Genomic DNA, 17,852 nt, shown 5'->3' with positions numbered 1-17,852 from the left:
CGTCTTTGTGGCTTTACAGAGTAGACGTCCATTTTTGTAATTTCCGTATGTACGTCGCCGTGACACCGCCGCCGGTGGACGGAACTTCCATGCAGTCGCCGTGGCGTCGCTGCTGGTCTCTCGTCTGCAGTCCCAATCAATCCCATTCAAAGTTTCACACGTTCTGGCGGCGGCGTAGGGTAGACTGCTCCTTCGCCTCTTCCAGGTTATCCTTAGTTTTGGCACTATCCAATGTCGAATGTGACGCAACTGTGAGGCAAAATGTCGGAATAAGCCGAAAAAATTCCAACATGCGCAACTGGTCAGAAATATTCTCGGCGGTTAGCCGGTTAACTGTTGACATCCCTAGTATGTAGAAAATGTTCCTCTCTTATGCAGGTTGATTACAAGACTTTTCAAAGTATATCGAAGAACTTATCTCTTTCTTTGTTGGTCTCGCTGATTATCACACTGGACATCAGATGTCAAATTACTACAGAATATTCAAATAATGCCTATGTAATTATAACATGATAATTCTCAGACTGGTGTGTGTGTGTGTGTGTGTGTGTGTGTGTGTGTGTGTGTGTGTGTGTGTGTGTGTGTGTGTGTGTGTGTGTGTGTGTGTGTGTGTGTGTGTGTGTGTGTGTGTGTGTGAGTGTGTCAGCTCCAAAACTAATCTTGCTTGTTGCACCCTCCGTAGGTCAACCTCAAGAAGAAACTTGGATTCTGTGAGTCACACAATTGGGCTATGAAGAAGAAACTGCGAACTGTAAGTCACCATTTTCCATTATCATGTTTGGGCCTGTTCATGTTTGTTGGCTTCATGGATGGTTGAATTGACATGTTGGGAGAGGGTTAATCTGAATAGTAAGGCTTTTTGTTGGTGCCTGGGATTAGTAAATTAGTAGTTCTATTTTAATTAGGTAATTGTATTACTTTGTTTTGGTAAGAAGTTCTAAATATTTGATTAATTGTGCAGCCCTATCTTGTGGATGTTTGGTTTTTTATGTTCACTTGAAACCTTTATGTATCCTCCTCCACGTTCCATTGCACTCCCAATGCTCTTTCTACTGGTAAGTGTTCTTGATCCAGGGTGATTTCTTTGGCTCTCTTTTCCTCAGGGATTGAGCTCGGCACAGCTCGGCAGTTGCTACCTGTAGTTACTCACGGGAGGCTTCTTATTGCACATTGAAGGAGCTTTATTTCGTTCCTGACGAACACAGTGTGCAGCTTAACTTAACATGGCAAACCACTGCACATCCCTGACTGAACTTGTTCTGCGCTTTACTATAGGCTAACTAAAACGTAACAACAGAGAGTTGCTGCCACCTAGTGAACCACCGGATTAACATGTTTTAATTACTCTTTCCAGTTATCACATCCCTCCCTCCTTAAACAGATTATACACAAAAAACGATATACCCTTTTTTTTTTTTTAAGGAACATTCTAACAATACAAACACATCAGTTTCTTTTCTTGTTTGATTTGGTGTCCATATTAAGACCCACTTATCAATGAGTCTCTTTCTCTTAGTTCAACTGGAAGTCTCTAAGATGACTGGGCAACTTAGTTTCCCTTTTGGCCAGTCTCTTCACCGGAGTTTGGTTTGCACAGCTCTTTGGTCTGAACTTCCTACAGCTTCTGTTGCTGCTGGCTCTTCCAAATGGTCACCACTGAGCACAGCCTCCTCAGCACCCAGCCATGCTTCGTCTCTTTTGTTGGACTGAGTTGAAACAGTCTGTTGTTTTGCATTGCCTCTTTCTGGTCTCTGGTGGTGAGCATGAATCTTATCCACATGTCTCCTCACTATCCTCTCATCACCCAGCACCACCTTATATGACACTGGTCCCGTCACTGACTCAATGATTCCTGGAATCCACTTGGGCCCAAAACTGAAGTTCTGGGTCAGCACTGAATTTTCTGCACTCTATTGTTTAGGTCTGGGTGGATTGAATCCAAAGGGCAACGTAGCTTCCTCCCGAGAAGCAGCTCTGCTGGTGAAAGGCCTGTTGTAGTGTGAGGGGTCACTCTGTAGCTGAATAACACTCTGGCTACTTTAGCTGTCAGCGTGCCTTCTGGAAAAATGTTCATCGTTCTCTTAAATGTTTGTACCCCTCTCTCTGCTAACCCGTTACTGGAGGCATGGTAGGGTGCAGAGGTCACATGACGGATTCCATTTTTACTTAGAAACACGTTGAACTCTGTGCTGATGAAACAAGTGCCATTATCAGACACCAACAACTAAGGCAGTCTGTGGTTACTGAAACTGGTACGCAGGCACTCAATTGTGGTGGCTGAAGTGGCAGAGTTCACTGGATATACGTCCATCCATTTTGAATGTGCATCTATGAGCACAAAAAACTTTCCGGCATAATCCACGTGAGTACGACTCCAGGGCTTATCAGGCCAATCCCAGGGGCGTAACGGAGCTGGTGCCGGGACGTTGCGATTCTCCTGACATGTTGTACAGGCCTTTACCATATCCTCCACCTCTTTGTCAAGCCTCAGCCACCATACGTAAATCCTAGCCAATGCTTTCATCCTTGAGACTCCGGGGTGGCATTGATGAAGTTGTCTCATGGCACTTCCTTGGCCTGGTTTTTGGCACAAACACTCTCGACCCCCACATCACACAGCCATTTTGAATACTAAGTTCAAGTTTCCTCACCTCATAAGGGGCAAACTCCTCCCCTTTTTCTTTTTTGCTGACCAGCCGTTGTGAACCATTTCTCGCACTCTCGATAGTACTGGATCTTTGTCTGTTCATGCTCTCACTTGATCAGCTGTCACAAGTGTGATGTCAGAGCTCTCCAGCATGAGAACCCTCTCTTCCGACGTCTCCACTTTAGCTGTATCTGGCAAAGGAAGGCGGCTGAGAGCGTCTGCATAGCTGTAATGTTTTCCTTCTTTATACACTAATATTCGTAGGCTCTCAGTGGGCTAGATTCCATTGGATGAGGATGCAAAAAAGTATGTAACTATAAATACACACAAAGGCTTGTTCACATACAGAGTGCTACCTTTTGGCGTTTCATCATGTCCGGTTATTTTCCAACATACCATGGAGGGACTGCTGCAGGGCATCCCTCGTGTGGCCATCTTCCTGGATGACTTCCTGCTTACGGGAAAAGACGAGAAAAGAGCACCTGCAGACTCTGACCATGGTGCTGAAACGGCTACAGGAGGCCGGTCTAAGGCTCAAGAGGACCAAGTGTGTGTTCATGAGTGAGGAAGTGATTTTTTTAACCTGGAGTATCTGTGGCTCTGTTCTCCGCTGTGCCATCTTTGGGGTCTCTGTCCGAACATGGTGGATCTGTGGTTCTGGTCTCCACTGTAAACCTGACCTCCTAATCCAGTACCTGCCTACTAGACTAGGGCTTGAACCTGCCACCACTACCAATGGTAAGTTCTCTACTAGCTGTTTATGCTGTATAGGGCTGGCCCGAGTGCCATTTTTCAGGCTTCGAATACTCGTTGGTTTTTCTGAGCGAATATTCGAATACTCGAATATTGACAGTATCCGCATATTTTGTTGAAGATTTAATAGCTTTTGAACGTTAATTAGTAGGCCTAAGTAGGTTGAAATTCCTTAGTTTTTCCCCGTGAAAGCGAACAGCTGTTGCTCTGTTCCAAATCAGCTGTCCTCTGCCATCTCAGCCCTTACGGGAGCTTTTCAATTCATCCTGGAACGTGCATCTTTTCAGGGAATTTGTACAATAAATCCATAACAAATGCCGAATATTGATTGTCTTATGTGTCCATATTATATCCATTATATTGACCGGGTATTCCCAAAACGCTCACGCTCTGCAGCAAGCCAGTCACAGTTGATTGGCGCGGCGCTGTAAAGCGAACGTAAACACACAACTAAGCTAAGGTTAGCATTTCGCTAAGTATTACTTTTCCTCCAGAGATCCCGCTAATGTTGTGTTATAAAGTAAAGGGAAACAAGATATCTATTCTTCCTCCACCTCTCCCGCTTCTCTGCTTGGTGTCGCTGATGCTTATAGTTTGCCCCCCTCGCTCTGGTAACGTCACGTACGTGAAAAAAACAAAACAAAACTCTGAATACTGATTTAAGCTTCGAATACTAATTTTCCGAACGAGTATTCGAATATTATAGGTAGGTAGGTTGTAGACTCCAGAGACTGTATCTCCTTTACATCCTTGTGGGTGTCTCAATGGCTTGTGCCAGCTGCAGTGCTTTCTCAAAGGTCAAATCCGGCTCTGACAACAGTCTGCGCTGAATGCAATCATCTCCGATCCCACAAACCAGTCTGTCGCGTAGCATCTCCGACGACTTGTCTCCATAGTTGCAATCCAGTGCTAACTTCCTTAGCACAGCGATGTATTCCATTACTGTTTCCTCAAGCTTCCTATGTCTGGAATTGAACTTGAACCGCTGCACAATCTCGCTGGGTTTGGGGTTGAACTGTTCCTTTAAAATCTTGACCAGTTCGGCAAACGCCTTATCTCCGGGCTTGGCGGGACACACAAGAATCCTCACGAAGTTGTATGTCTGACTTCCCACTGAACTGAGCAATATAGCTTTCTGCCGAATTGCATCTGTGATTTCATTAGCTTAAAAAAAATGGTGGAGAACCTCACAATATTCTTCCCACGTCTGCGTCTCACTGTCGAACGGAGCGGTGCTCCCTACTAAGGCCGCCGCCATGATAATTTCCGGGGAGCGTCCGATTCGGATTCGGATTCGCTAATGCTAACGCAGCAACCTTACAGAGTCTTACTGTTATCGATAACACTATCGAGTCCCCCCCCCCCATTTTTTGGGCCGGTAGGTCCTGTAACGTAATATTGTGTCCCTCGAGTTGCCTCACGGCATTTAAGTCAAATCAATCCAATCACTGCAGCTTGTCCACCAATGTTTTTGAATGGAATTGTAAGCAAACAGGTGTTACAAGTAAAACAAGTGAAGTCTGGCAGTTAACTTTGCTCGCGAGGATGGCTGAACGGGCAAAGGGTGAAAAGCATTTATTGTAAAGGGGGGAACACAACCTCAATGGCCAAGCACAATAGCATTGTGCATAAAATAAAGGCCAATTGCAGTAGCTTCGACTGTCTCCGAGTCGAAAAGACTCCTGTCTCCTCCTTCTCCTGTCGCACCCCAGACGGGCCCGTCTTAATCATCCACTCAAAGTACTAGCGGTAATCGCACAAACAGACATTTTCGCTAGTCGCGTCAGTTAAAAATAATAATCCAATTATGAAATCTGTGTTGTATCGGCAACATACAAGCTAGTTATTTTAAAAAGTAAATAAAGTTTCAGATGTTCTGCGTTATGATGTGTTGAGGTTGGCTCAGTAAAACGACAACGTTCAAATGTAACATAGAGAAACGGTAAATTGAGTTCTTGGTGAGAAACATGAGTAATACTGTATTACTCATGTTTCTGTATTACTAATACAGTTGTATAGTGCTCTAATCATTTTAGTAATAATAAAAACTACTTTTACAGTGGAGGGATTTGGCATTTCTATTTTGCTGAATGCTGTATGGGTCCATATATTTCAAACAGCCAGCACCTGAATATGGCTAAGTATAATTGTATTATTCTTACTAGTAACTATCTGTACTGCTAATGTTCTTTGGTACTATTAACACCTTGTGTAAAATCGAAATAGCGGAGCAGTGATTTATTTATTGCCTAAAGACATCCTACCGAATACATTTTGGAAACGATATTCTGGTCAGTTAGTACCAATCTGAAAACAAGAAACAGCTAAAATAATTACCCAGGTCTCGCATGTTGCAGTAGTTCAGATTAAAGAACAGTAAGACTTAAAAGTACCTTCTTTATCGTGTACTTTATGTCTTAATGTGTATGCTGCTGTGATACATTTTTTTAAATGGATGCTTTTGTGTTTGGCAAGGCTAAATTAAGAATTACCTGTACGATGGTACCAGCACCAAAGGCTGGGGAAGCTGGGGATCAAAGGGTCACCATCACCATGCTAATCTGAGCGCCTTCATTTCCTTTATAGATCTGACTAGTTAATGACATTAACTAGTCATTAACTTAATGTAGAGGTCGATTTTTCAGTTATTTCAATCCTGAAATCTTCCAATGCTATGTTTTGAGGTTATTCATATTTGGGGCTATTCATGGGTATGCACGATTTATTTTTGTTATTGCTGCTTCAACTATAGTTTATGCATTCCTCAATAAAGTAAATTGAGCTATGTCATGGGTTAGCAGGGTTGGGTACCGTTCACATTCGCTACCAGTACCCGCACTTTTTCTTCGATACTTTACTCTGTTATAACTCAAATGTAAAAACAAACTTTTATATTCATTCTCTAAAGACCCTTACTAAATTAGTCATGCTTGTGTTTTTGTTATTTGTACCTTTTATTCCTGGTGGGGCCTCTTGGACCAGATCAATATTGTAAATAAGAAACTGTTCTTAATGTTTTATCTGGAAAAATAAAGGTTAAATAAAAAAATAAAATTACTCCTTTTGGTCTAAAGATGGATTTTGAATTGAAATGTTTTCTCTGATTATTAAATATGCAAAACTGTTACTTCTACGGGTCCTGGCCCCACTCTTGATCATCAGTTAGTTAGTTGGACAAGATTGCACTGTCTATGACGGCCTCTAGTGGCCTGATATACCACAAGTAATGTATCTTGTCACTTCTAATATGCTTGTACATTATCCTTTCAATATATAAACTTCTTTGGGTATTTTCATACATTGTTCTTTGGCTTAAGTGATTTTGGTGAATATCCCCTGGTTGTTGACCGCACTTGACTGCACTTTATATGCACTTGAATGCACTTTATAAATGCACTTGACAGCACATAACTGCACTTTATGTATGTATGTATGTATGTATGTATGTATGTATGTATGTATGTATGTATGTATGTATGTATGTATGTATGTATGTATGTATGGGTGCATGTATGTTATTGTTAGGAACACAATTGTAATGTGTTGAATTACTGATGAACACCCTTACTCATTACAGAATACCATCTTGTCGTTTACCCAACTTATTCCACATGAATGAATTATTGTTAAGAATCTAACCTACTTGTAATGTTTTTTACCTGACTTAATCCATTTAAATGAATTATTGACATTAGAAGATACTTGAATTATCATGTTGGACTGTTGTTATATTGTGTATATTGTATGTATAGATGAATGGAAACCAAATCATGGCGCTAATTGATTACAGGTTGTTTCAGACCAATCAACAACCAGGGTCCACCATAAAAGGTGTGTTCTTTCACTGTTTGGGTGTGAAACTTGAAAAAGGCCTCAGGCCGAAACGTTGTTCACTAAAATATTATTTGGCATCTGAACAAGAGTGTGCGGTTTGTCTCAACCTGTCTATAACTCAAATGTAATCCATTCATGTAAGACCAGAGGTGAAATACACAATTAACGGCTGTCTAGATGGGGAGGAGCCAATGTGTCTGAACATGATAGTGGCATGTTGTGTTTGAACTCTTTAGGTCCAGCAGAGGGTGGGGAAGTGCTGTACGACCATAGTTTGAAAAAACAACATACTCAGTTCTGTTAAAGTTTTGAGTAGCGGATTTAATAAATGAATGGATAAGTATGACTAACAAAAGGAAAGTTCTTGCAGATCTAGCATTTCTTCTATATTTAATATTTAGTTGGACCCATACAGTCAATGGGTTGACCTGAATTAACATTGTGAGGTACAGTAGACATTTGTGTAAATGTGTCACCTCATTGCCATATAATGACAATGGCCTGAAGGTTAAAGTTGACTAGGATGGATATTGGGTCCGGTTTTCCTATCCATCTATTGAATCATAAAATGCATCTTCTTTTTTCAAATGCTCACTGCCTTGCTCCACTCTAATCCGAGGCCAAACCAGCTCTATGGCACTATGGTTGCTACTAGGGCATTGCTTCTTAGGTGGTTGAAATGCAGTTACCTATATACCTTTTTATCTATATTATGCTAAACTGTTTTCTGTAAGTAAAAAGGCGTTGTGCTCATCAGTTACATCTTTTTAGTGAAGTATTTCAACATTTTCTTTAAAAACAAGAGGACACACCGCATGGCTATCGTATGATCCACAGTTCTGTCATGGTTTTATCAAACACTACAGTATCTGCAGTCCTAATATATCATTAGTAATATACAGCATACATTAAACCTGAGATCCTTAAACAAGCCTAGGGTGACCAAAATACAAAGTAAGTTGCCAAATTAGGGCAGTTGAATTTAATGCTTACATTTTCAGCAATTTGGAGAACAATCAAATGGGAATTTAGCCCTGGTCACATCGCTGGTGCTTTTAAGATGGCCTGATTCAGAAAAGTTGCAATCAGTCCTTAATAACCTGTCATCATAACTTCATTGGTGTGCTTAACCAATTGCGTTATAATGTCCGGGCTCTTTGAAAAAAGTTTATTGTATGATTTAGTTTTTACCTCTACCCATAATAGCTTTTTTGGTATTTTTCTCAGGTTTAAGCAAAATGATATAACACTTTGGACAAAACAGTGCCGCCAACAGCCCAAAACTAGAAGCGAGAATGGCAAATACCTCTACAGCATCTGCATATTTTCCAGGGGAGTTAATATAGGCTGGGATAAAGGCTATCCAAACAGCACAGAAGACAAGCATGCTGAAGGTGATAAACTTGGCCTCATTGAAGTTATCTGGTAGATTCCGTGCCAAGAATGCAAGCAAGAAGCTGAGAATAGCCAGTAAGCCAATATATCCTAGCAATAATCCGAATCCAATTGTGGACCCTACAAGACACTCAACAATTATCTTGTCACTATGATATTGTGTGTTTTTATGAGGAGTAGGTGAGGAAGACACAAGCCAGGTTGTACAAATTGCTGCTTGGATTAAGGTCAGAAATACAATTGTCCCCCTCTGTTGCATTGCCCCAAACCACTTTAGACTACCGCCACCTCCTGGTTTGGAGGCCTTGAATACCGCCAGAACTACCATGGTCTTCACCAGGATACATGAGACGCATAGAACAAAGCTGATCCCAAATGCTGCATGCCTCCACTGACAAGTCCACAGCCTTGGCTGACCAATGAAAAGTAATGAGCACAAGAAGCACAGTTTGAGTGACAGCAGAATGAGGTAGCTGAGCTCTGAGTTGTTGGCCCTAACCACTGGGGTGGTACGATGATAGGTGAAGACTCCAATAACAACAGTGCATAAAAGTGCACCAGATAATGAAGCAGTGGTCAAGGAGATGCCCAGTGGTTCCAAGTAGGAAAGAAATTCCATTCTTTTGGGAACACAGTGATCACGTTTTGAGTTGGACCAAAAATCCTCTGGACAGCTGGTACATTCTGTTGAATCTGACAAACAATAGCAAGGTTCTATCAGGTATATATTGCGTAATAATATATCCGTCTCTGTCTGTCACTTTCTGTCGATCTCTGTGTTTGTGTCTCTCGATAGATATATAGATATCTACAATATGCATGCAATGTATTGAAAACAAACCTGTCTCATTACTAATTTTTCCTGCTGAACAAGGGATGCAGTCGAAGCAGCAGACGGGTTCACCCTTCTTTCTGGCCATGCGGGTGCCAGGGGGACAGCTGTCACTACAAACCGATTTGGGTGGCTAAGGGGAGATAAGTTTATTGCATTATTACTATTTCATAGTAATATGACGGAGATAGCATAATTATCTGACCAAATGTAAGCAAACCTTTTTAGATTCAAAATTCCAAAAGATTTTGTCTTCATGAAGGATGAGATCATCGACTTTCGATGCCAATTCTTTGATTTCTCCTACATTTTGAACCTGTGTGACTCTCTCTGGAAGCCACATCCAGTTCATCACATCATAGATTGGTAAAGCATCCCCATTTTCATTAAATGACACATGATCACCAAATTGTGTAGTGAAATTCACCATTTGCAAGTAATGTACAAGCTATGAGGTAAGAGAACAAAGGGTGATACACAGAGAATAATCATACTCTTTTCAAACTGGAAACCATGGTATATAATTGACTTCTTAATCTTTCAATGTCTGGAAATAACTTTTTTCTAAAGTAACATTTATTAAAGATGATTTAATCTTTCAAAAATGTACTAATGTTATGTTTAATGAAAGTTGAAGCGGAACTCTGACCTGCCATGCTTCTAGACTTTGTAAACTGGCACAGCTTTGATCTTTGAATGGACCATTCCCTGGGACACATTGCAGCATGTCCTGTAGGGCATGTGCAAGGGCATATACTGCCTTGTACACATTATACTCCGGCCTGAGGTTAGACATATCAAAGAATTCATCTTTTATATTCCTTAGATCCTCATTCCCTGTACATTGTCTTTCCTGTGTCGGGTTTTCCACCTCCATTCCAGCAGATACAAACCTACAATGAAATATATTCTCCCAAAACTGCTTCACCTAATAAATGGGGAATCGAATCAAACATAAATGGCATTTAGATCACATATAAGATTCTCGTAGAATACATAAGAGTATTCCTACGAGATATATTAAAGGCAGTGTGTAAAACTTGAGATTCTGAATCAGTCTGTAAGAGGAAACCCGCACTAAATTGTTGTCCTGGCTGTTGAGTGTTTCATTGTCAGGGTGTATTCTCAGTAGGAAATCCCTTAGTCCTGGTATCTCCCCCCGGCGGATGGCAATGCCAAGAGCTCCTGCAAGAAAGGGCATATAGCTTGGGGTCTGTAACACAGTGGCTGCAGTCCATGCTTCGCTGGCGATCCACTGCAGGCCTGTAACATTCTGCTTTACCACCTGAGGAGTCAAGTGTGTAATTCAAAACGTCAATCAAAAGAATGAATATATTTCATGCTTTTTTACTGTAATATATCTGAATAGGATAACAGTAAAAAATATCCAAATAGGCTTCCACATTGTGTCATTCCTTAATCAATTGTATCACTACTTCATAATGCCATGAGCCCAAATTAACTTTGGGCTTGATCTTACAAATTACTTAAGCAAAATCACATTTTGGAATATCTTAAACCCTAACCTCTTGCATAAGATTAAGCATGTGGGTCTCATGTGCAAAGACTATAACCACACGGCTGGTAGATTTCCGCATAATCCCAACTATCCTTTCGTATTCAGTTCGGTAATTCTTCCTTGGCAGAGTCTCCAGATAAGCCAGACAGCCTCTGCCAGACTGTGCCATGTCTGACTGTAAGTATCGGGCAGCGTGGAGGCCATAGTCATCATCACTGATCAACATTCCAACCCAGGTCCAGCCAAACCGCCTCAGAATCTGGAGCATAGCTCGCACCTGGTTGGACAAAAACAATCTGAAACGGATTATGTAACATATTCCTGCATGTTTCTAATTAAAATATGAACAGGGTTCTTGACTTATGCATGACGATGATATTGTTATTGTTTTAATGGAATCGCTTTACCTGAAATGCATCACTTGGAATAGTTCTAAAGAATGATGGGAAACGCTTCCTGTCACTCAAACAGGAACATGTGGCAAAATAACTCACCTGTCGAAGGCAAAGATGATTAGCATTGTATATCTGCATCTTTTTGTTATTGCAACTCATGCACCATACTAATAAGGATTAATTTGACCAGATTCTTATTTTTATTTTTTTTACAGTAGCCATGTCTATTTGTAATGGTTAGAAACCTACCAAAGGTAGATTGTACAAGCTTACGATGCTAGAAATGGCAATAGTACGTGTCGAGGAGGAATCTCCCACAATTCCTAGCAAAGGAGGCTTCCCGAAACAGCTCTCATTTAATTGCAAGGGCTCTCCTCTGCCACTGGTCATAGACAGAGCTGCACGGAATGAGATCCCTAGTTTGACACAGCTATCATATAGACTGTATCCCAATGATATATTAGGTAGCAGTTTGGAGTTTCTGTTAATTTCATCAACAGCAAAGGCCATGGTCTGGGCCTGTCTGAACCCTAGAACATCAAAGCTGTAAAATAGACAAGTTAACAAGATAACAATAATTATTGTGTAATTATTATTGTATAATTATGAGTGCGTCAATTTTTTTTCAGAATATATCTTCATCAAAGCAATCACCCATTGCAGATGGGGTCCTTTGGTTCTGAAGTAAAGGATAGTTCAGAAAATGTTGTGTAAAAGTTGATTCCAAATAACCCTCCCAGAATAACATCACCAAACTTGTGCATTCCATTCAGATGAAATTGTCTCTGTAATATGCAAGAAAAGGGACCTGTTGAAGACATTTGGGAAGAGAAAGAGAACAAAAATAAAAATACACATATAAGCAAGTGTGATTCCTTATGGGCTCTCATAACTGCCCTCTAATATGCTCCCCACCTCTTCTAATGTTTTTTTCCCAAACACTTGATTTTATAAACGGTGTAACCCCTTTGCGATTTGACGTCATTATTTAATATCATACCCATCTCCTATCACGACTGGACAGACATTTTAGGGGTGGAGCTTGAATTGCATTATACCAGTGCCATTCAACATAGTCACAAGATAAAATATTTAAATATTAGAGGCTTTGTGAAATTTAGTTGCTTCAATTTGTATTATGAAATAAATTCACTTTGAATTGTTTTTGAACTGAAGTCAGAAACCCGTCATTCAAGCAATGACCACTAGATGGTAGTATCACACTGATTATGTGTAGTCCCTTTTCGGCTAACATGTTCAGCTCTTGTTATTGTGCACCAAGCAAGTAACTAACAGGGTGTGGATCTATGTATGTGATAATAGGCTGTACAGGGGGTTAGACGGCTCCAGTATTTCAGTATCCATGTGCACTCATTCATTTCCTGTATTGCCTCCTGATTAAACATTTCCATCTCAAACATATTATTTTTAAACTGCACATACTTGGTGGATGGTCATCAACATGTATCCAGAGATATTCCCACTAGATGGGTGTATTACAGATTTAATGGTGGTGTAATTTATTTTGCTCTGTATTCCTATGTTCGTGGTTAGCCTGGTCATGACCTTTGCCCTTTTATTCCTCCTTTCTTATCCAGCAAGATATACAGCCCTATCTTGTTTATATTTATTTATGCAATCTACCTTGATAGGTAATAGGCAAAACAACAATGAAGGGTAAAAACAATGTTAAACCCTATTCACTTAGCAATTCTCTAAAATAAACCAGGTTTATATTGTTATCAGTTATAACGATAATAATTTGAACACGGTTTGACCTTTTCTACTTTTAAACGTAAGCAGCAGACATATCATTTTTTTAAACTAGGAAATAAGGAGAAACTGGTTTCCTTGATTTTTCTTCATCCACCTAGATGTAAGCAACCTGGTTTATGTAAATACTACTCTAAAACGGCCCTGAGCAAATATATTGGACAAACAACGTCCCTGTAATCTCCTCAATAGTAATAATAATGAATTTTCTTGCGTCTTGGTTTTGTTTGTTGAAATGCACATAATTTTTCTTAACCAGACTGGTTGCTTGCGATTGGAAGTGGAGAATACTAATACAATAATAAGGAGGATTTCAAGACGGTGAACAAATAAGCACTGAAGCATTAAATGACGTATATACTCTAAGAGAGGCACAGCATCTATTAGAAAGTCTATATAAACTAAACCGAAGAGCTGCCTGATCCACAACACATATTGGGTCATTCTAAGAATGACCAGTTTTACCATTACTTCTGGGCCAACCCCTTTTCTGGGTTTGGTTGTGCTCTGGCTTGCTCTTGCCTTGCATGAGTCTGCAGTTGGCCATCTACAGAGAACTGGCACTACAGGACCTGAGAATGGTGGTAAGGTTGGGATAGGGGATTTTTCTGATACAGGGAATTCTACTAATTCTGTTAAATGTATGCTTCGAGGCACTCCTCAACCCCCTGTATTCACACTGGACGGTGACTATCTAATAGGAGGTGCCTTTTCGATACATTACTACATGAAAACAGTGAAGCATAACTACACCAGCCTACCAGAGCCCATAGAATGTACAGGGAGGTGAGTTAGAGGACAAAGACCTGTGATCAAGAAAATTGTATTGCTGATATATACATTTTGATTATAGATATTATTAACCATACAAAGCACAATTTATTCAGTGCAGTTAGTTTGAATTAATTAAATTATATAACATTAGCTGTTCAATTTGTATGTGTCTGTCTGCAGCATGGATACCCGAGAACTGCGCATTTCTCGGGCTATGGCCTTTGCCATTGACGAGATTAACAAAAGCTCTGGCATTCTGCCGGGCATTACACTCGGTTACCAAATCCATGACACTTGTGCCTCAGTTCCATTGACGGTCCAGGTGGCATTCCAGTTTACCAATCCCCCTCAGCTGTTGTCTGACAACAGTGAAGTGTGTTCACAAACTGGAAGCGTGCTGGCTATTATTGGTGATTCTGGATCCACACAGTGCATCAGCATTTCACGCATTGTCGCGCCATTTGACATCCCCTTAGTAGGCTATATATTTTTATTCTGCAGAATTATGTAATCTTTATTTCAGGGCCTAGAGTAAAAACGAATCATGTGTAATGTTTATTGCTTTTTCTTAGGTCAGTCACTTTGCTACATGCGCTTGTTTGTCTGAAAAGACTCAATTCCCAACATTTTTTCGAACCATCCCGAGTGACCAGTTCCAGGCCGATGCCCTTGCAAAGCTTGTGAAATATTTTGGTTGGACTTGGATTGGAACTGTCCACTCTAACTCAGACTATGGCAACAATGGTATGGCGTCCTTCCTACGAGCAGCGCACAAAGAGGGTATATGTGTGGAATACTCTGAATCATTCAATCGAAATGATCCAGCAAGCAAAATTCAACAAGTTGCCGACGTTATCCGCAGGTTTATACATTTTTTACTATTAATATAATCAGAATATTAAGGTGAATGTCAATTTGACAAATGTAAAGTTCATAAGACTTTGTGAAATGTAGGTTGCATAGAAAAAAAGAGTTGGGCTATAATTTAATTTAAACATTATGACATTTCTACAGGTCCACAGCCATGGTTGTCGTATTGTTTACAGCCACAGGTGATTTGAAGTTTCTACTGGAGGAGCTGACTCGAAATCCCTCTCCTCCTCGCCAGTGGATTGGCAGTGAGGCCTGGGTAACCGATCCGGAAGTTCAGAGTTTCAGGATTTGTGCAGGAGCCATCGGATTTGCTATTCCACAATCTGTCATACCAGGTTTTAGAGAATACATTATGGATCTTTCTCCTGCTAAAGTGGCTGCTTCCCACTTGCTTACCAAGTTCTGGGAGGGTGCATTCAACTGCAAGCTAAAAAAACGTGAGAAATAGACTTCCTAACAGAATCCTTAATTTCTATATATATAATTAATGCAAACCAAATAATACATTGAGTAAAAGCTAATATTAGAATAACGTTATGTTTTTTTTCATTATTAAAGCTTTAATGTGTAACATTTCAACAGGCTCGTAGCTTAAAATTAATTGGAAACATTTGTATTCAATGCTGATCTATAGTGATATCAATTATATCCATAAAATCGCATCATATAATGGATGAATTCAACAAAATGCAAATCCTGGCCAGCCCTTGCCCAAACCCCTCACACTCACATCACCCAAAAAAGGTACTCTGGTTGGCTACTAACTGGGAGGGCCTGAATCTTACACATAGTTGCCCTAATACTACCTAATTCTATCTATTGAAAGAAGAATACTTTCAATGTCTTTTTTTGTTTTTATTGTGACAACACATTGTCCCGCTAAGCTTATTACATTTAGTCTGCTTATATTCTGATCGCTTTTATCCCAGCATATATCAGTTCCCCTGGAAAGTTCACTGTAGCTGTCGAGATCTTTGCTATATTGTCCTCTAGTTTTGGGTTGATTTTCTGTATATTTGTTCCAAAATGTTTTATCATTTTGTTTAGACCAGAGAAAAACATCAAGAAAAATGTAATGGGTAAAAAATAACTGGTTGATTTTCATTATTGATCTTAAATTGAATCTTACACATAGTTGCCCTAATACTACCTAATCTACCTTATTCTATCTATTGAAAGAAGAATACTTTCAATGTCTTTTTTTGTTTTTATTGTCACAACACATTGTCCCGTTTTTCTGTTTCTAGAAGCTGGCTTAGTGGAAAAAGTATGTGATGGAACTGAAGATCTACAAAAGCTCCAAAACCCATACACTGATACTTCTCAGCTCAGAATCACAAACATGGTTTACAAAGCTGTTTATGCAATAGCACACGCTGTACACAATATTGTGTGTAAGAAGATAAACTCCACAGTACAATGTGACCGATTTATCAAAATAGAGCCAATGCAGGTCATTATCATTCATATCGTACCTTGATAATTGAAAATGAAACCATTTACCATTGATACACACTTTACTCACAAATAATTGTTTTGTTTATTATGTTCATCTGAATAGGTCCTTGATCAGTTGAAAATTGTGAATTTCTCTCGTAATGGTTACCACGTCTCATTTGATAACAATGGTGACCCTGTGGCCTTCTATGAGCTGATTAACTGGCAACAAAATAGAAAAGGGGATCTCGAGTTTGTAACAGTGGGAAACTACGATGAATCTCTTTCTCCTGGACAGAAGTTTACTATAAAAAGGGAAATCCGTTGGACAGACAGTAGCACACAGGCAGGGAGAAGTGTACTTTGAATCCTTTTTACTTTTAACTTTTTTAAAACCGACAATGGGTATTTATATGTTTATGTGTGCCTCAGGTGCCTGTATCCATATGCAGTGACAGCTGTCCACCAGGAACACGCAAGGTTCTGCAGAAGGGGAAGCCAATTTGCTGCTATGACTGTGTACCATGTGCTGAAGGAGGAATAAGTAATACTTCAGGTATAAGCAATGGTATTAATCCTAATGTCAACTATAGACATACTGCAAAACCTTCCCTAATTATATATTTCTCTTTCTTAGATTCATCTGACTGCTTGTCTTGTCACAAGGAGTTCTGGCCCAATGCGGAGAAGACCTTATGTCTTCCAAAGCCTGTTGAGTTTCTTTCTTTTCATGAGGTTTTGGGAATCATCTTGACATCATTTTCAGTTGGAGGAGCATGTTTAACCATTGTTACAGCCATAGTTTTCTTCCATCATAGGTATACTCCAATAGTTAGGGCCAACAACTCTGAACTGAGCTTTCTTTTGCTCTTCTCCTTGACTTTGTGTTTCCTGTGTTCTCTTACATTCATTGGTCGTCCCTCGGACTGGTCCTGTATGCTTCGCCACACAGCCTTTGGGATAACATTTGTCCTCTGTATTTCTTGTGTTCTGGGAAAGACTATAGTTGTGTTAATGGCATTTAAAGCCACACTGCCAGGTAGCAACATTGCTAAATGGTTTGGCCCTACACAGCAGAGAATGACTGTAGTATCTTTTACATTTGTTCAAGTCTTGATATGCATTATTTGGTTGGTTCTTAGGCCTCCTTTCTCTATTAGAAACCTGACCACCTACAATGAGAAAATAATTCTAGAATGTGCATTAGGCTCAGCGATCGGTTTCTGGGCTGTGCTTGGGTACATCGGTCTCCTTGCTGTATTTTGTTTTGTTTTAGCTGTTCTGGCCCGAAAACTACCTGACAATTTTAATGAAGCTAAGCTTATTACATTTAGTATGCTTATATTCTGTGCTGTTTGGATCGCTTTTATCCCAGCATATATCAGTTCCCCTGGAAAGTTCACTGTAGCTGTCGAGATCTTTGCCATATTGTCCTCTAGTTTTGGGTTGATATTCTGTATATTTGTTCCAAAATGTTTTATCATTTTGTTTAGACCAGAGAAAAACACCAAGAAAAATGTAATGGGTAAAAAATAACTGGTTGATTTTCATTGATTAATTAACAAGCTTTTGTTAATCAATCAAGAAATTAATCAAGAAAGAATGCAAACTTTATAATAT

General features: G+C 39.9%; 2 protein-coding genes across 2 annotated transcripts; one reads left to right on the top strand and one right to left on the bottom strand.

Moving 5' to 3' along the window:
* The first annotated feature begins 706 nt into the window (after positions 1 to 706).
* On the top strand, positions 707 to 17,832 carry LOC130405982 (extracellular calcium-sensing receptor-like). Its single transcript, XM_056611337.1, has 3 exons — positions 707 to 751; positions 16,665 to 16,788; positions 16,870 to 17,832. Exons 1-3 carry the CDS (start codon positions 731 to 733, stop codon positions 17,766 to 17,768), a joined length of 1,044 nt encoding a protein of 347 aa, XP_056467312.1. The 5' UTR covers positions 707 to 730; the 3' UTR covers positions 17,769 to 17,832.
* Positions 8,394 to 12,107, bottom strand: LOC130405981 (extracellular calcium-sensing receptor-like). The gene is made up of 8 exons (XM_056611335.1): positions 11,625 to 12,107; positions 11,388 to 11,474; positions 10,988 to 11,257; positions 10,534 to 10,746; positions 10,111 to 10,383; positions 9,682 to 9,909; positions 9,471 to 9,594; positions 8,394 to 9,322 (listed from the first exon to the last, which is right to left on the bottom strand). Exons 1-8 carry the CDS (start codon positions 11,883 to 11,885, stop codon positions 8,415 to 8,417), a joined length of 2,364 nt encoding a protein of 787 aa, XP_056467310.1. The 5' UTR covers positions 11,886 to 12,107; the 3' UTR covers positions 8,394 to 8,414.
* Positions 17,833 to 17,852: the final 20 nt, after the last annotated feature.

Source organism: Gadus chalcogrammus, chromosome 16, assembly GCF_026213295.1.
Source record: "Gadus chalcogrammus isolate NIFS_2021 chromosome 16, NIFS_Gcha_1.0, whole genome shotgun sequence".
Taxonomy (NCBI): domain Eukaryota; kingdom Metazoa; phylum Chordata; class Actinopteri; order Gadiformes; family Gadidae; genus Gadus; species Gadus chalcogrammus.
Note: the sequence above shows the minus strand (reverse complement) of the source record. Positions and strands in the feature narration are given on the sequence as shown.